Source organism: Talpa occidentalis, unplaced genomic scaffold (assembly GCF_014898055.3).
Source record: "Talpa occidentalis isolate TD23 unplaced genomic scaffold, MPIMG_talOcc4v2.1 talOcc4.11, whole genome shotgun sequence".
In the NCBI taxonomy this organism is placed as follows: Eukaryota; Metazoa; Chordata; class Mammalia; order Eulipotyphla; family Talpidae; genus Talpa; species Talpa occidentalis.
This window is the reverse complement of record NW_023601104.1, coordinates 19520700-19540854: the sequence shown is the minus strand read 5'-3', so window position 1 is coordinate 19540854 and position 20155 is coordinate 19520700. Positions and strand designations below refer to the sequence as shown.

General features: G+C 36.2%; 1 protein-coding gene across 2 annotated transcripts in view; it reads right to left on the bottom strand.

The window, feature by feature from the left end:
- Positions 1-1214: 1214 nt before the first annotated feature.
- Positions 1215-20155, bottom strand: part of MAPK6 (mitogen-activated protein kinase 6) — a 33709-nt gene continuing 14768 nt past the window's right edge. For both annotated transcript variants that reach the window (XM_037502497.2, XM_037502498.2), the window contains exons 2-6: positions 15432-16620; positions 13848-13992; positions 7412-7576; positions 4836-5037; positions 1215-3600 (exon numbers count right to left, since the gene is read on the bottom strand). In XM_037502497.2, the coding sequence (XP_037358394.1) occupies positions 2502-3600; positions 4836-5037; positions 7412-7576; positions 13848-13992; positions 15432-15986 (2166 nt within the window). In that variant the 5' untranslated portion in view covers positions 15987-16620 and the 3' untranslated portion in view covers positions 1215-2501. The remainder of the gene's footprint in view (positions 3601-4835; positions 5038-7411; positions 7577-13847; positions 13993-15431; positions 16621-20155) is intronic.

The following is a 20155-nucleotide window of genomic DNA, read 5'->3' as shown; positions in this document are numbered from 1 at the left end:
AATACCGGATGGTCTCACTCATAGCAGGAATCTAGAAAACTTAAATAAGGGACCAGGAAAAAGAACAACTATATGAAAGAAAAAAATCAAAATCAACAAACAACTATGAACCAGAGACACTCTATGGGGGGGAGGGGACGGGGAAAGGAGGGTTTGGGTCAAAATAAGGGGGTTGTAATTGTACGGGGAATATAAAAAATAAAATTAAAATAAAGAAAAAGAAAAAAAATGGAAGAGGAAACATTTCCAAATTCACTCTGTGAAGCCAGCATTATCATGATACTGAAATTAGACAGACACTACAAGAAAACTATAGGCTAATATACTGGATGAATGCTGATACACAAATCACCAAAACATTACTAACAAAGTGAATTCAAAGCACATTAAAAGGAATATACATCACAACCAAGTGGGAGTCCTTGAATCCAAGAATGGGTCAACACAGAAAAATCAAACAATTAAGACATCGCATCAGAATAAAGGAGAAAAACCACAATACCCCAATTAACGCAGAAAAGGGCATTTGACAAAAATCAACCTTTTCATGACAAAAAATAACCAACAAAATAGGAATTATTTAAACATAGTAAAGGCTATATATGAAAATCCCACAGCTATCATCATCCATTCATCTAATGGCATAAATCTGCAAGTTTCTAAGACCTTGTCTTTTTAAAAGAAAGAGTGTATTTTAAATTTAACAATGTGACAAGCCTATTCACCCAGAAAATACTTGCACTTTCTAAAGCTTTGTGAATCTAGATGAATCAATCAGTATGTCACTGAGAAGGCAAAGGCTCAGATATTAACAGAAATGGCTTTATACAAAACAAGATAGGAGACAAACAGGAAGGCGAGGCTAGAGAATGGTTTTATATTTAGAGGTAAAGGGTTAAGTTCTTGAGTGAAGGAAAGATGTACTGTGGAGCAAATATATTTAGAGAAAGTTCCTGTGTAGTTCAAATCTTCCACATACATCTTAAAGAATAGTTTTGAAATATATACAGCCTTATTCCATTTTAATGTATAATAGTAAGTCAAGAAGAGATTTTTATGCTGACATAAAAAACCTTTTTTCTGCCTTTTAAAGCTTAACATAGTTTAACTACAGCATAATTCAAAGATAATGAAAAGGAGAACTAGATAAAGATTCTGCTAGTAATTTTCATTCCAGGAGATAGTTTTCATTACCTAGAGAGTAAACAAAAGTCGTATTTGCTGGCCATGTTTTATTTGTCCTTTTATCTTTAAACAGGATAACGAAAGATACAGACAGTATTCAATAAAATAAGAATAGATGAAATAAATTCTAAGAGACTGCGATGCCACATGCTACATTTAACCTAATTTTATTCATGCTTGCCTTGGGATGGGGGAATAGATCATTCAGTAAAAACATACAGTAAAAACAAAATATGTCTTATCATGTACAACTTTTAAACTACAACAATGATGTACCTTAATTACTTCCATGCACACAAGTCTAACATTACAGTTTGTTGTTGTTTTTTTTTTAAATAAACACAATTAAGACTTCTAGGAGCATTTTATAATAAAGTAATTCCTAATTTTTCTTTGTAGATAGATCAAGCACCTCCAAAATACAAATTCCTATACACAGTGAGCGCTTTACTTAAAACGAATATTAAGTAAATTAAGTATGTGGACAGCCTTAAGATAAGCTGACATTATATAATCAGCTAATTAGGCAACAATAAACCATAGTGCCAAATGGAAAAAGTGTATTTGCAAATAAATTTCAAAAACTAAGTTAACATTTTATAATTAAATACAGAAAATATACTGATTTTCTAAAATAAATAAGATGTGATGTAATAACACTTCACTATAAAGAACGCTTACCAGACCATGTATAAACAGTGAGTGAATCTTATTAAGAACAGTTAACTACGATAAACGCTGGCTAAATAGAAGTGCATACTGTGAAGCACTATGGGTGGTATATGTTTTGCCACATACTTTTGTTACCTTGAGGTAGATAACACATGTGTACCAAATTCGGCATTCATTTTCAGTTGCTGCTGGTATCATGTGTTTTAAGAAATGTGTACAGTATGAAAAACTTGAAAATACTCATGAATGAAAAATGTTTTAGGAAAAAAATAGATATTTTCATGCAGTATGTACAGTCTCACTGTGTAAATTTCAAGGCAAGATTTTTGTTTCCTGTAAAACAGATCATTGTTCTATGAGAGAATGTTTTTTACTTGTCTTAGTGCACTTCTTTTATTTCCTCCTGCATTGCATTATTTTGCTCTATTCTTATTTTTGTGTGCAAACGACATGCCAGTTAAAATGAAAACCATCTCACGTGTAGAAAAAAAAAGTCTGGATTTTAAAAACCAAGAACCAATAAAATCCTTTCTAAATGACACCATCTGATTCAAGTTAAAAAATGACTTAAACACTAGTTAAAAAAAAAAAAGGACAAAACACATTTCATGAAGAATACAAAGAGAAATGTCTGCTGAGTAGTTTTAGTTCAGATGTTTCAGAATGCTGCTGTATGTTTTATGAGGAATCTGAGGGGAAGATTTCATAGCAGAAGGTGTTAATGTGGCCTGTATTGACTTAAGTGGTGACCCAACTGGACTGTGAAACTGCGGGATGCCTATGGATTCGAGCTGCTTGTTAAAGAGAAACTCTCCATTATTCAAAAACCCTTCCTCATGTCCTCTGTCCCCAAGCTTCCCATCCTCTACTGGCTCAGTTTCTAGCATTTCAGTATCTTCTTTCCTGCTAAAAAACTTGTCCAAGTAACTGGTGTAAGTGTTTTCCTTTTCAACTTGTTCATCCTTTCTTACCTCACAACAAAACTGATTTATAAAAAAACAATCCTCCCCACCACCCACAAACTGGCTATCCCAAGAAGATTGGTACAAAGCTTCTAATTGAGCCAAATTTGCCATTCCTTTTTCCTGTTTTTCTCGGCTTACTGACTTTGATATCAAACTTTTTAATTCTAGTTGGGACACTGAGCTATTCAAGTCATTTAATTTATCAACAACATCAGCAGGTTCATGTTGTGAACTAAGCTGAATAGTTCCTGCAATAAAGGAATCAAAGTCAAATCCCTGATTCTTTTCCCTTTCTTTTTCAGCCAGCTGCTGTGATGCTTCCTCTAGAGCTATCTGGGCTTTAACCAATCCATTTCTTTCACATTTTGACTTGCCTTTCTTATCAGATTTTTCTTTGCTTTGTTCTTTCCAATTGGAAAGATCTATAATAAGCTTGGGTTCATAGTAATGATTAACTTCACTCTCTCTCCAAACTAAGTTATCTAAATATGATGATGACCTCGTTTTGTAGTTACAAGTATGGCTACACTCCAGATCACAGTATTTGTTTTCATGATGATCTGGGTACTGCCAACAAGGCTCAGTAGAGTAATTGGTATCAAAAGCAGGATCCTCCAAATACTTTTCACGATCTCCATCCAAGTATTTTCGAGGATCAACTTGTACTTCTTCTTCATCAGTGACATCAGACAGAGCCCGTGGGTCAAGCTGAACTTCATCAATATCGAAATTATTATGTATAGGCCAATCATGCTCTGAAAACTGACAATCATGGTACCTGAAAAAAACATCAATACATTAGTGTTAGCCCACATGTATGATTTCATTTTCAAATTTTCTGAGTGCCTTTTGCAAGCACTGTGCCAGGTCTCTGAGGAAATAATAGGAGTCTAAGTCATAAGCCTTCCCTGTCTTCCAGAAACTGAAGTCTAAGTAAATCCTCTACTTGACCACACCACACCTAAGCAGAGGTAAACTGAAAAAGACACATGAAAATGGTTGGAAGAGGCAACAGAAAAGTAAATAGATGACTTAAGTAAGTATGACAAAAAAATGTACATTGGAAGCCATGTTTAGAAAAAATTCACCTGGAGGACAAAAATAAGTGTTTGGCAGATCTGTGTAAATATATAAATACCTCAACATTTTAGAAGGGCAGGGGAAAAAAGCAATGAGTAAACCAAAGAATTTCAATATTAACTATGTCTTTAATTATTAAATAGCAACCATTTTTCTATTAAGCAAGACTATATGAAGTCCTCAAATATTAAGATCATCATTAGGAACTCCCAATCTGACTAAACATCATCACCTGGAGATCTTAAATAATGTTCAGTATTATATGCTACCACACTACTTTGAAAATGATTTTATCTAAACTTCCCCCAGAATTTAGAAGTCCTAAAAGGAGGCTGAGGAAAGAAATTCTTTAACTAAAATGCATAGCATTATCCATTTTAATGTTTTTTTACTGTGCAGATTAGAAAAGTCCTTTATACTGAATATATGTTAAGCATTCCCAAATTAATTTTATGTCATCAGGAAAACAGATTTGAATATAGCTTATACCATAACTTGTAAGTCAGAAATAATTTCTCCCCTAACACATAACTGGTTATATGTAAAATCCGAGACACTCTGGAGATACTTTATTGGATAAAGGTGAATATTGTCATACAACATCTTCAAATAATTTGTAACATTCATCATAAAAGCAATCATTTAAAATAGTTCAGATTTCCAAGCTTTAACTTTTAAAGGACTTTATAATTTTATTAATTAATCATGCCTTAATGGTTCTGAAAATGTTTCAAAGCAGTATTTAACTTCTCCCATTACCTGAGACTATTCAAAGATATTAATAAAATTTGGCAGAAATCTGAAGGGACCATTACTACATAGTTTAAGACATCTACACTGTCATATCGCACAAAATTTAAAAATAAAACTTATAACATTATGATTCATTACAAATAAAATAAATTACATTTTTCAAACTTAGGATCAATTTACCTTTCCCAGTTATAAATGTGACTGTGAGTTTCATCCATAAGCAAAATATCATCAACTTCATCTTCAATATGAAAAGGATGACTTGAAATTGGTTCATCCATTGGAAAAGAATATATGCTCATGTAAGGATGGGAAAGCGCTTCTTCTGCTGTCAACCGATCCATAGGGCTGAATGTTAAAATTTGTTCCAGGAAATCCAGTGCTGCAAAACAAAGGATGGTAAAATTTGAGACAACTGCTTATCTTTAGAAAAACTAAAAGAATTTGATCTCATTCACTTAAATGACAAACTGAGTGATTACCTTATCATACCATAACTTATAAGATTACCCTAACTTACAAGATTACCCTAACTTACAAGATTACCCTATCTTATTCCACAAAACATGAATAAATCACCTTAATTATACTGGAAGTCCACCAACCCATAAGGGGGATGGTAAATTAAGTTTTCTAGGAGAAATAAAATTTAACAGTTACAGATTAAAAAGAAAAAAGATTTAATTAGATAAACAGGAAATACGTGAATGTACCCCAATCACATATTATGGAAAGTTACATAGAAGAAAAGGAATACATTAAGTTGAACATATAAAATGCCTGCAAATTGTCAAGTATCAGTGATTACATATCACTCAATTTAATATGTAAGTTCTAATCTTGACTTTGCAACTCACTTGAACTTCCTGAACTTCAGTTTTTCATGTATAAGATAGATAGATAGATAGATAGATAGATAGATAGATAGATAGATAGATAGACAGATAGATAGATAGATAGACAGACAGACAGGCAGGCAGACAGGCAGATACATAGATAGTTTATAAGGTGTTCTGTCACTATGAACACTAAGGATCTTTGGCCCAATGACTAGTTTTAAGAATCCATTATCAAAGACACTCATTCAACACATTACAAATACATCCCAAGCACTAGTCAAATATCTAAGGTAGGCTGACTACCTCTCACAGCTGACTTAGACATGGTTTCCGTCCCCCTACACTTTCCTGATGAGGACTGAGAAAAGATTAAATGTTAGCTAGATTACAAATGCTTCAACAGCAATGTCTCTTTTGACAAGACACAGCAATAGTGATAATGACTCCAAAACTGATCCAGGTTATACCTGAGCAGTGTCTTACAACCTGGCTAGCAGGTCACATCTACAGAGCATTTTAAAAATACAAACACATGCCCCGCTCCCTAACCACATTCAGATTTTGCTTAAAAGTCTGCACTCTTAAGGACCTCCCACAGATGACCCTGAGGCATAGCCAGTGCTACGTGACCTTCAGTCATGAAAAGGGCTGTCTTGACTGGGCTATATGGTTGGCACCAAGAGAGGCAGCAGTGGAGTCTGATTGAGGCTTAGACACCGATTAGGAAACTCAAAGACTGTTAGCAGAACCACTGAAAAGGAAACCTGCAAAATCCACTAAAATTAATCCATTGAAACTATGGAACATTCCCACCACTGTAGAAACTTCTATTTGACAACTGCTTTCTCTTCATTTAGGCATTTACTATGAGTTCCAAGAATGTGTGTGTGTGTGTGTGTGTGTGTGTGTGTAGAGAAATGTCATCATGATTTTGCCATCGTGCTTGTTTCTCAAGATGTACTATTTTAAAATATGCTGATATACACTAACCTTGTGTGTTTCACATATAATGATCAGAATAAGTGACATGAGTAACAGATTGATAATTTAAGATAAAGTTTAAGATGTTTAGGAAACTATGCATCTCTTAACTTTATGATTCATGAGAAATTATACAATGGTGACATTGATGTATCTTAATACAGCAGGACAATTCTGAAAGACACAATCGACTTTAGAGAAAAAATGTTTAATGCCTGATATACTTCCTTTTTGAAAAAAAAGTTATTTTTTACAGAATAATGTAAGAGTTAACGATTTCTATATTTTATTTGTATCAACAAATAATGGGTCAACTCAGTTTTGAGACATGAAAATTCACTGCTTTAGTGGCTGATGTAGTTTTGATTCTCTCCCAAACTCCAACTACTGTTAAGCTTGTACAAACTTTCTCATTTAGCAACAAGTACTCCTAATACTAGGCTACGGAAGTATATGTAGTATATTTGGCTCATATGGCATTTTGCTCTTTGCCCATCTCTTCCTTACCCTAAAGTCGTTTTCTTTCCCTCTAATTCAATTCTCTTTTTCATACCTAAATCACATTCATATTCACACCCATTCACTTATCATATAACCCTCAAAGAACTCCATTCCAGTTAAGCCAGTCATTCAATATGCTCATGTATGGTAGGTAGTCAAGAGATTAACATGGAAAAGTAGGTAGAGTTAGAACCAGCAGAAAAGAGAAGCTATCTGGAAAGTTAATTCAGGGGAGCAAAGTAACAGAAGCCATTCTCAATAGGGGGAAGACATAGTTAAAGTTTTAGTTATACCTTAAGTGTCTAAAGGCTATTTGGTAGAAAGTCACACATTTAAGGATAAAAAGTTAATGTTTCCCTACACAGATCCTGCTTACACATACTAGTGCACCAACACGCACCCAGTTATACAATGATTACTTTTAAGTCACAATACCTTCTCGACTAATTCCCGGAAGCAGCTGAGTTAAAGGTTTGTGCGGCTCAGTCATGTCATTTCTAATGTAAACTGGAATTACGCTGAGAAGCTCCTGACGATCTTCCTCATGGACAACAGGAATTGATTCTAAAATCAGCTGCATCTGTTCAAGTTCATGTGCACCTAAGTGAGATTAAAAAATATATATACAACATAAATGCATCCCTCAATGTTGACTTATTTGGCATTAAACACAGTAAAGCTAGAGAAAACTAACATAAATATTGCAATGACCACAAGGAGAAATGGTTTTAATGGAATCACTGATTAGGAGTTTCACTACTTTGAATATCACCTATCTATTTGAAAAGTGTACTTTTTCTATTTCTGCTCACTGATATATTTAGTTTTAGCTGCTTTGTTTCTGTAAAAAAAAAAAAATACTCTTGAACTTTAGTATCACAAATCAGTGAAAAGTAGCAGTAAATTGAGATTCAAGAAACCTGGATTCCAGTCACTACACCACAAGGTAACAGGCTATATAGCTCTGCGAGAAATACTTAAAATGGTGATGGAGGGCTGTACTAGACTTGTGAAACAAAAAGGTTTGCATTTATATGTGAGGTTCACTCAGAATTTCAGGATCATTATTAAAGAAACAAAAGAGAAAACTTTAGAACAGGTGAACAACTAAAAAATATACATTCAGTTTGCTTTTCCACTAATTTCTAGAAATTTATTCAACATTCAAATGTGTTGAGGGCCTACTATGAGCAAGACACTTTAGGAAATAGGTATGAAATGAAACAGATCAAGTCCCTGATTTCATGGAGCCTTCAATCCAGTAAAGGAAGACCTAACAAACGTTAGGTCTGTAATCCTACAAACAAATGTTTATGTCAAATGATGAAAAATACCTAGAAAAAAAAGTAGCCTAAGTGAGAATAGAGAGTGCTTGCTGGAGGTAGAACTGTTAATTTACATCAGATGATCAATGAATGCCTCACAGAGAAACTGAAAATAAGGGAGTTAAAGAACATTCCATAATTCATATCAAGTTGCAGAAAGATGGGAAAAGGTCCAAAGGCCCAGAGGAGATAGTGGAATGCCCAAGAAATAAGAAGGCAAATGTAGCTAGAGTAGGGTGGTGAGGGAATAGAAGATAAAGCCAAGGAGGTACAGCACAGTCTGCTTTATCTTGAATTGGATGGGAAGAAATTATATAGTTCTGAGCAAAGAAAGGACAGAGATCTGACTTAAGTTTTCACAGGATTGGTTACTATGGATTGCTATGTGATCACTAAATTGCAGACAGAAAATATAGTCTGAAGGTCCTGCGTTAAAACAGGAAATATACAGTGGCTGACTGAACTAGAATGAGGGGGTAGTGATAGAGAAAATTACAAGTTAATTCTAAATATATGTTAAAGGAAGAGTCCACAGGATTTGTACTGATAAAAATAAAAGGCAACACTAAGATTTGACCTAAGCAACTCAAAACTTGAGCTAGTGCATGAAGATCAGGAAGACAGCAGAAAGAGAAAGTATGCCATTAGACACCCAAGCGGAGACATTAAGTAGGATAAAGTAAAGCTCAGATGTTCGCTACAGGTTAAAAATACACAGACTGACCATGAGTGCTTAGTCCTGCCCTCTCACAGTTCTGCTCATGTCCGGCCTACAGCTAACCCGCTGTGGGAGCAGACCCTCACAACTGCTCTCACTGAACAGCTCACAAACACACCAGTAAAGTACTAGAAAGACAACTACAGGTAAAGTTTTCAAATCACTTTCCAAACAATTCTTATTAATTGTTTAAAGTTTAATGGGTATAAGATTAAAATTTGTAGAGGTTCTTTTTACTTTTATACTTAAACTATGTCCAAATATGCCAAATGACCATTTAAAAATACACTGAGTACTCTTGAATAAACGACACAGAAGTCTTACCCCATTTCGTATGACTTGAAGCTTAAGTTAATAATTTTAAATTAAATTATTTCGTTTTCTTGTTACATTATTTATTATTGTGTTAGCTTTAACAAAGGTACACAAATTCTTTGATACTCTTGAACTCAAAGGGTGGAATTCCAGTGCCTTCCCATTGAGGGTGAAGTGTACTTTGTGACTCACTTACAATACATAAAATGAAGCTCTAACAACAGTGTGTAGCTGCTAAGCCTAGGTCACAAAGATATTCTGATCAATTCAGGGGTCAAGACCAATCATTGGAGAGGCCTCCCTGGTGGCACAAGGGATTAAGCACCACACTAAGAGGCAATCCGCAGCCTCTGCAGCACAAGTTCAATCCCTGGCCAGCCAGGGAGCAACCCACATGGCACAGCAGACCTCTCCTGACTCTCCCGCTGCTCCCCTCAGCAGTGTGTTTCAGTCAATCTGCCTGCTCTGTTCCCCACTCTGCCTCTGGTGAATCCTCTCACCCCTGCATCTCTGCCCTGTACCCCAGCTCTTGTATGCATAAATGAATCTTTAAAAAAAAAAAAAAAAAAAAGACCAATCATTGGAGAAAGTAATCTTTTCAACAAATGGTACTGGGACAATTGGATATTCACATGCAAAAGAATGAAATCAAACTTCTTCCTCATACCAAGCATAAAAATTAACATACAGAGATCCTAGCCTTAAGGACAAAAATTAAAACTATTAAACTCTTAGAAAAAAGCATCCATGACCTTGGTTTAAGCAATGGTTTCATAGATAGAACATCGAAAGTGTAAGTGACACACTCAAAAAGATAAATTAGACATCAACAGAATTAAAAACTTTTGTGTTTCAAAAGACAGCATCAAGAAAGTGAAAATAGGGCCTCCCCGGTGGCGCAGCAGTTGAGCGCTGGGTTGCGAAGCTGCCCGCAGCCTCTGCAGCGCTGGTTGGATTCCCGGCTGCTCCCCGGCCACTGGAGGAGGGTCCCACATGGCGCGCAGACCTCTCCTGCCGCCCGCTGCTCCCTTCAGCAGTGTACTTCGGTCCTTCTGCCTGCTCTGCTCCCCGCTCTGGATCTGGTGAATTCTCTCACCCTCCCGCGCTTCTGACTGTACCCAGTGCTTGTATAAATAAATAAATAAATAAATATTAAAAAAAAAAAAATCTAGCAACAACAACCAAAAAAGTGAAAATAACCCACAGAATAGGAGAAAATACATGTAAATTACATCTTATAAATTTGTATTCAGAACATATAAAAAAACTCATACCTCAATCATAAAAATCAAATAACCCTGTTAAGAAATAGGCAATGAATCTGGAAAGGTATTTTTCCAAGATATACAAATGGCCAATAAACACATGTTGAATATCATTAACCATTAGGGAAAATATGTTATCAAAATCACAAAGTGATACTACTCCATATCCCCCCCAAAAAAATATCAAACGGACAACACTTTAAATGGAATGCAAAGAAATTGGAACTCTCATACATTGCTGGTAGGAAGGTAGTTATACAACCACTTTGGAAAACAATCCAGCATTTCTTCAAGAAGTTAAACATAAAGTTACCATACAACACAGTTAATTCTATTCCTAGTTAGACACTCACCAAATATAACTAAAAACTACTTCCACATAAATCTTGTGCTGTGATAGAAACAGCAGTGTCATTCATCATATCCAGAAAGTACAAACAACCCAAACCACCAAACTGATGGATAAACAAAATGTGGTATGATGATACAATGGAGTATCATTTACCATAAAAACATGTCAAGTATTAATACATGTTACAACATGTATGAACCTCAAACATTATGCTAAGTGGAAGAAGTCAGTCACAAAGCCCACATGCTACATATTTATTTATACTGACATGTCCAGAACAGACAACTCTACATACAGAAAGTAAATTAGTGGTTGCCAACAGCTAGAGGAAAGGATAAATGGAAGTGACTGAAAATGGCTAGAGCATTTTTTAGGAAGAAGAAATGTCCTAAAGTTAGATGATTATACAATCCTGTGAACATACTAAAAAATACTGAACTCTATACTTCAAGTGGTTTTTTTTTTTGTTTTTTTTTTTAAAGATTTATTTATTTATTTATACAAGCACTGGGTACAGTCAGAGGCACGGGAGGGTGAGAGAATTCACCAGAGTCAGAGCGGGGAGCAGAGCAGGCAGAAGGACCTAAGTACACTGCTGAGGGGAGCAGTGGGCGGCAGGAGAGGTCTGCGCGCCATGTGGGACCCTCCTCTAGTGGCCGGGGAGCAGCCGGGGATCGAACCAGCACTGCAGAGGCTGCGGGCAGCTTCACAACCCAGCGCTCAACCGCTGCGCCATGGGGTTGGCCCCTATACTTCAAGTGGGTTAACTGTATGGCATGTGAATTTTATCTGCATAAAATTACATATTCTGATGTAAGCTGACAGAAGCTTATATATACATTAGTTCTCTCCCTGCTTTCCCTTTTGGAGTAAGTCAGCTGCCATATTGTAAGACATTCAAGCAATCTTACGGAGAAGCCTACAAGATGAGGGCTTCTCTTGGGGCCGCCTGCTAACAGCACATGTGTAAGCTATCTAGAAGTGAACCCTCTTGCCCCAGTCAAGCCTTCATATGACTGCAGACTCAACCACCATCCTGACTAAGAAAATTAGCACTAGAAACCACCCAGCTAAACAACCCCCAAATTCCTGACCCATAGAAAATATGAGATAGTAAGTATTTATTGTTTAAGTCACTTACTAAGTTTGGGGTAACTTACCATGCAGCAACAAATAATACAGTAATGATTTTATAAATGCTAGAAGGTACATGAATTTCAGAAAAACAGCTTCCAAATTACAGTATTGTTCCTAGGAAAAAATTCACTCCACTTAATCACTTAGTTTCCAGGAACCACCGATATTTTCTCTTTCCTAAAGTGAAATCCAGTCGCTATCACACATCATAAAAGAAACTTCAGGGCCTCCCCGGTGGCGCAGCGGTTGAGCGGTTGAGCGCTGGGTTGTGAAGCTGCCCGCAGCCTCTGCAGCACCGGTTAGATCCCCGGCTGCTCCCCAGCCACCGGAGGAGGGTCCCACATGGCGCGCAGACCTTGCCTGCCGCCCGCTGCTCCCCTCAGCAGTGTCCTTCGGTCCTTCTGCCTGCTCTGCTCCCCGCTCTGGCTCTGGTGAATTCTCTCACCCTCCCGCGCTTCTGACTATCCCCAGTGCTTGTATAAATAAATAAATAAATAAATCTTTAACATAAAAAAAAAAAAAAAAGAAAAGAAAAAAGAAAGAAAAGAAACTTTAGACCAAACATAGATAAAAATTAAAAAGGATGAGCTGGTGTGTAAGCTGAGCATTGAACAAGTAACGTCATTTCAAGAATTTTGAGGGCATGTATGCATACCATCCTTTAACAGTGCTCACTTATACACCCTAATCATTCATTCATTTTTTCCTTTGCAACCCTACTCCATTCACTTCTATCTGCTCTTAGAACAATCTGGCAGTGGTTGGAGGGCTAACCTTAAGACAAAGTAATGATGTGACTAAATCATGGTCACATCACTTTCAAACTAAAAAATTTTAGTGCCCTATTTTCCTAGTTTCTCAAATGAAAATTCCTGTTTACATTCACAAGTGATTTTATGAACGAGTCATAAGTGTCTTCATTTTATTTGCTGCCTCATTTTCATTAAACTTCATTTACTCATTAACAAACCAGTTCATGTCCTTAGGTACACAGATATCCTTAAATAGATACCATTTCCCCCTCTCTCTCCACAAAAAAATTCCTCACTATTCCTATGTAGTGGAAAATCCTTTGACTCCGATATGCCCTCCATTACAGTCTTCACTTATGTGGCCTGAGTGTGCAGCTTTTATAGTCTGCATTGGTATAGACTGTACAACTGGATTTTATACCAACTCAGTTTGCTTTATAATACTTGATGTTTTTCATGGATTATTCATCCCTTCCCATCTTAAGTTCTCTCTCTCCCTCTCTCTTTCAATTCTTCAGACTCTTTCATAGCACCAAACTCAAAAGAAGTACTTAGTGATTGATCTTTAAGGGCACAGCAGTGAGGCAACAGGATAAAGCAGTTCAAGCAACAAAGATGATGGGCGCTAAAGAAAGAATTACTGAATTTCCAACAATAGCTAAAAAATTTCACCAGGAAGTGAGAAAATTTGACAGAACTAGGCTTCTCAGGTATCGTTTAACACAGATAACCGGTAAGTATTGTAAGTCCACAAAATACAAAAACGTGTTTTAATAAATAAGATATATATAAAAGAATACTAGAATTCTGACTGAATTCATAAAAAGCTAGGAGAATATATGAATAAGTTTTCTCAATTTTTAAATATTAAAAATACCATTTTATCTTTTCATTTTAATATTCCAGACTACAATGGATTCTTTTAAATCTTCTATATATCTCACTGAATACATGCAAAATGATTTCTCTTTGGGAAGTATATTTTCCATACAGTTTTAAATTCTCACCTGCAAAGAGGGTTTTACCAGTCAGCATTTCAGCGAAGATGCAGCCTGCAGCCCACATGTCAATGGCTTTAGTATAATTATTAGGAGAAAGTAAAAGACGTGGAGATCTGTACCATTTAGTAACCAACCCTTCAGAAAGATGACCCTGAAAAAGAAACAAAAACATACTTTTGTTACATCAGCTGAAGAACAGTACATAAAACTTGATTCTCTAAAGAATCCTGAATCTTTTTTAAAAAACCTGTGAAATCCTAAAACAATACTACTGATTCTACACCTATTTCAAAGCTCTTGAATTTTTGACTGGATGGAGTTTAACTTCCTCTGGGATATACTGTTTATAAGATGATGTTCACCAACAAGTCTGCTGAGAAAAAAAAATTTAGTGCTAATAGAATTTATACCCCTAAAATATAGTGCAACACATCAATGCTACTTCACTCAAATAAACCTAGTTTTAAGAAAATAATTCAGTGTGAATTCTAGGCCACATACTCATAACATGTTTCAGAAGGAGCTATTTCTTTACTCCAAGTCTAAAGTTATTTAAGGGGCAGGCATGCTTCAAATCAATGAGAGCAAAGTAGGGAAGAGCATAAGAAATGCTACTTATAAATCAATGTCAACCTCCTAATGTCAATCCAGGAACTATGTATCTAATTCTTAATCAATTTTTCTACTTAGCATTTATTAAGCATTTGACAAAAACATTTATACTGCCTTATTTCATCCTCAAAACCCTGAGGAATTGTAAAAGTAGCTATCAACTCCACTTTAAAGGGGCGATAACAGATATTAAAAAATCTGCTTGAGATCATATATCTTAGTGTTATATAGAAAAGGAACTTAATTTCAAATAGTCTTAACTTTTCTTAGTTCAGTTTTCTATCCATAATTCTTCACTGATACATATATTCATCCATTTCATTTGATTATTCAATTTCTATGTCAAATTTTTTAAAGAATTAAGTTATACTTAATGCGAGATGATATACAGTATCTGTTTCTTTACATGTGCTACCAGAAGCCAGGTAAGGAGGGCTCGAGAGGTTTGTTAAAACTGAACAGATCTACTTTTCGATTTTAAACATTAGGGTCCCCCACACAATTTCATTTCAGGGTTTTGATCAGAAAATGTGACTAAATTTTTATATAACAGCAAGTTGTGAAAGGGAAAGCTTCTATTAATTGTTTTGGTTATTCCTGCTGCCTTTTATATCTATATACTTAACTTTAAAAGTTTGCTTGAACAGGCATAACAGAATACTTTAGACTAAGAGACATAAAAAAAAATCTTAAAATGGACATATATCATCCCCTCTTTTCGATTAGGACGACATTCTGCCCTAAACCCACATAATATCACCCACTTTTAAGTAAGGGAGAATTTAATTATAATAAACACTTCAACTTCATTTCAAAAGCAAGGAAATTATGAATGGAAGAAGATCTTATCAGGAAAAAAAGGAACTATGTGATAAAGCTTAATACAATTAACTAAAATTCTGCAACACAATATGCAAAGGAAGCACCTATTCCTGATGTGTCAGTTTAAAAGTCTGTCTCAGAGGGCTTTCCACGTACCTTATGGGAATAATGGGGATCCATGATCCGTGCAAGACCAAAGTCACCTATCTTCAGCACCAAATCTTCAGTATTAATGAAAAGATTAGCTGGTTTGAGATCTCTGTGCAGTACGTTCGCAGAGTGAATATATTTGAGCCCACGTAGCAGCTGATACATGAAAAGCCTGGCATGCTCTTCCAGTAAAGGGCCCTGCTCCAGCACATTAGCCAAGTCTGTCTCCATGTACTCCTGAACAATGTAAACACTGTTCAGTTCGGTAAGAGAACCCACATCGTCTGTTAACTGGCTTCCACTGGGACCAAGAATTTCGAACACTTTAACAATGTTATCATGGTCAAGTCTTCTAATAATTTTGATTTCACGTAGAGCATGTTTGACACTCTGGGGATCAGTAAGAACAATTTTCTTGATGGCTACTCTTTTGTCACAGTCATTGTCTACAGCAGAAAATACCAAGCCATTTCCTCCACAACCCAATGGTTTTAAGTCCATATACCTAGAGCCCAGATCAAAACCATGAATGTTCATGAGACTTTCAAATTTCTCTGCCATTTTAAAACCCTTACTATTGCCTTTTCCTTTCGAATTGTTGAACTTGTGTAAACAAGGAAGAAAACTGGCATCAAAAGGAAAGATCTTTCAAAAAGGGAGAAGAAAAATAATTTTGCTTCCACAGCAAGATGATTTCTTGATGTTCATTGCATATGCCAACCAGGCCCGTTGAGTTCCCCTTAGATTTTAATCTCAAAAAGCTCTACTCATATTGAAAATTAAAAAGATTGCAGTACTCATAGTTCAAGAAAGGGGCAGCAACTCCGCAGACATTTAAAGAAAACACTCAAGAAACTCAAACGGAATGAAATGACATACTATGCACTCAGATTTACTGTGCTAAACGATTTAACATTTAACAAAAATGTGAATAAATATGCACACGACAGGCTTCTATGAACATTCTCCTCACAGTGCAGATACATTCAGTGTTGGACTGGTCCTGAGCAGCATCATTCTAAGGTGCTGGTTAGCACTATTTCCGTTTGCTTCTTTTCTTCCTTTGTTGCTATAAATTACAACAGGAAGCACTGGCAGCTGTTGTTTAACAGAAGATGTCTTTTGTTAGTGATCAGGTGGCTCCAGCTCACCACAATCACAATCAAAGCTACCGTCCATCTTACTCTGATACAACCTAGGGAGAAGAAAAAAAGAAAAGTCACTATTGCTGGAAATGCTTTCCAATTTGTAAAATGATGTGAATAAAGCATTTAGGTATAAATTACTGATACATTAAACATATCTATCTGTTGTCACTAAACATCAAACTTACCCTTATGAAAAATAGCTACCCATGTTGTACACAATTCACCAATGTTGGTTCAGACCCTAGATCCCACCACACTAGACAGATTATAATATTAAGGCTCATTAGGTTATGTCCTTTCCTAAATTCTAACAGGCAAAGGAAAGAAGGTTCATAATATTTTTAGAGAATTCTTAAGTTTCGAAGGGTAAAACACTAGTATCAATTCTCTTGCTGTGCTGTACAGACCAGAAATTTGCAGAGCATGCACTTCAATGTATTAAAAAATGAACTTAAACAGTGAATACCCCTACAAAAAAGGTGTTTCACTTCTGAAAAGATTGGAAAAACACAGTTAAGAGTCTACTAACATCAAGTTTGAAGAGGGATGTGTAAAAACAGGAATCTTCATATGATACTGGTGGGACTTTAAAGAATTTCAAAGAGTAATTTGGCATAAATACATAAATTAATAGCATACCCTATGACTTGGTCATTTTCCTTCAATCTATGCTCCCTAGAGAAATGCTTACAAATGAACAAATGCTTCTTTTTAAAGGCAAATAATGAGAAAGAGGCTCAAGTTTCTACAATAGGAAATAGTGTTATATTCCTATTGTGGACTGCTATTTAATAGTTAAAAATGAATACAGATCCTTGAAATCACTAAGTATACACTAAATTTAAAAAGCAAACTGCACATAGAAATGTGCTCACTGAAACCAGTTAAATCCTGTTCACAAACATTTAGGGATACATACATATGTAGCAAAAGTTAAAAAAAAAAAACCCACAAGATTGGTAAGTAACAATTTCATGATAATTATTTTGAGGAATAAGGGAAAGGAGGGCTACACAGTATGCTTCAACTGATCTTTAATGTGCTAGTTCTTTTTTAAAACACCAAGGTATAGCAAATTATTAGAAGCTAATAGAACGGGGACGTATGTCTAAGAGCTCATGTATAAGAGAGCCATCAAACAAGAAACAGAGCTATCCAACGGTCTGGGGGAAAACAGGGAAAGGGAATAGGGAAGGTATTAGACAATGTCTCTCTGGTAAGGTAGCATTGGAGCAAAGGAAGAAAGGGTGTGACTGGGCCTAGGGGTGCTATGTGCTAAAATCCAAATATTAAAGGGTGTGAATGGGCCTAGGGGTGCTAGTTCCTCAGAAAGAGAAACCACCACATGAAAGCTGAAACAACTGAGGGTGTGTGATCTCCTGTCTAAGAAAACAACAAGGAAGTCAATTTAGCTATCAAAATGCACATGCATGCAGGTAAGGAATACAGCCTAACCCTTACATGAAAAAGATTCTTCGTGTTGCTGACTTTTAACCTAAAAGCTAGTGTAATTTATAAAGCGTGTTTTTTAAATAGGTATGAAAGGCTTAAGAAGTGGAACAGTTGCAATATTCCTTTATTAAAAGGGCTAGTCAGTAAAGACAATGAGAAACTTTACTAGTATATGAAATAAAGAAGCATATTCTAATCTTGAAGGTGTGACAACTTTCAACCACCGTCTGGTAGGTGACTTAAGAGAACTGTTAGAATTCTCTAACAAATCTGCATTTTCACAGTGGTGAAGCTTTTGTATAATAAGGAATCTGCCTTTATTTCCTGTGATTCTGTATTTCTACATACTTCACATGTGGAAATACAAGATTCTGAGAATTGTAATATGGTAACAGCAGAAGTCTCAATCTTAGCAAACTTTCAATTTTGAGAAATCCAAATATTAAAGTAATGTGTGAAAGAAAACCTGGTAATACTAGTAACTTAAATACTAAATAGATAAAAGCTTCTTATGGTGATAGTTTTATTTAATAAAAATTTATATTTACTATCCCTAAGTTCTTTTTATAAATGAGAACCTTATATCTCTTAACATTAAGGACATTAATGGCATAATCACTCTTTGTTTTACAATGGAGATGGCTTCCTCTTTGCAAATTTTGTTGTTTCTCAGAAATCAGGAAAAAAAAACAAGCAGACTTCTAAAAGTTCTGTAGGTTATCAATCTATTTGTAGCAAAACATTTAAAAGTTAAAGCTTGCAAATCAAATTTTTAGTTAAAAAAATACTTGTTTGGGGGCCTCCCTGGTGGTGCAAGGGGTTAAGATGCAACCTATGAAGCTGTCCACAACCACTGCAGCAGGATCCCTGGCCAGTGAGCAACCCACATGGCGCAACAGACCTTTCCTGACTCGTTCGTTCGCTGCTCATCCTCAGCAGTGTATTTCAGTAGATCTGCCTGGTCTGCTCCCCACTCTCTCTGGTTAATCCTCTCAACCACCACCACCGCCCCCCCCCCCATCTCTGGCTTACACCTTAGTTCTTGTACGCATAAATAAATCCTTAAGGAAAAAAAGAATCGTTCGAATGCCCCTCTACATCTTCCCCCATTAAAATGAGCATTATAGACTAGAAACAACTATACAGGTAAGACGCATTTTCAGAAATCTCAGTGACTGTCAGCAATTACAGGAGTAGACAATGGGGAAAAATTCATCTTGGGGAAGGCAGGAGCTTGGACCTACCCTGAGAAATTACAGGATCCTCATTACAGATTCAGATGACTATATAGGAAGCCTTCAACAGATTTTTCAGAAATGTGAGACCATGCCGAAGAGAGGTTAAAGTTATATTTATCAATGTAAACTCATGCTATTCGCAGCAACATGGATGGAGCTGGAAGGGATTATGCTCTTTGAAAAAAAGCCAGGAGGAAAAAAGAAAAATATCGGATGGTTTCTTTATAGGAGAATATAAGGGAACCAAATAAGGGATCAAGAAAAAAAACAACTAATCATAATAAATAAAAAAAAAAATTAACAGGCAACTGTAAGTAGACATTCAGTGGGGAAGGGAGAGGGATCAACACAGGAGAGGGAAGAGCACAAGGGACTACGGTGATGGTGCACTTGGTGGTGGGAATTGTACGAGGACTAAACCTGAGAGGAGAAAGCATACAATGAACAAAAATGAAGAATGATGTAAATTAGGGCCTCCCCAGTGGCGCAGCGGTTGAGCGCTGTGTTGCGAAGCTGCCCGCAGCCTCTGCGGCCCCGGTTCGATCCCTGGCTGCTCCCCGGCCACCGGAGGAGGGTCCCACATGGCCCGCTGCTCCCCTCAGCAGTGTATTTCGGTCCTTCTGCCTGCTCTGCTCCCTGCTCTGGCTCTGGTGAATTCTCTCACCCTCCTGTGATTCTGACTGTACCCAGTGCTTGTATAAATAAATAAATAAATAAATCTTAAAAAAAAAAAAGTAAATTATATACAAATAAAATAAATTTTTAAAGTTATATTTATCAATGTAACTGTAATTCCAGACAGTGACTTGCCTCAATTCTCTGTGAATAGTACTCTTCAAAGTCCTTCAACATCCAAAAGCTATTGGAGTACCTTTCCACTCAGGAGCATAGA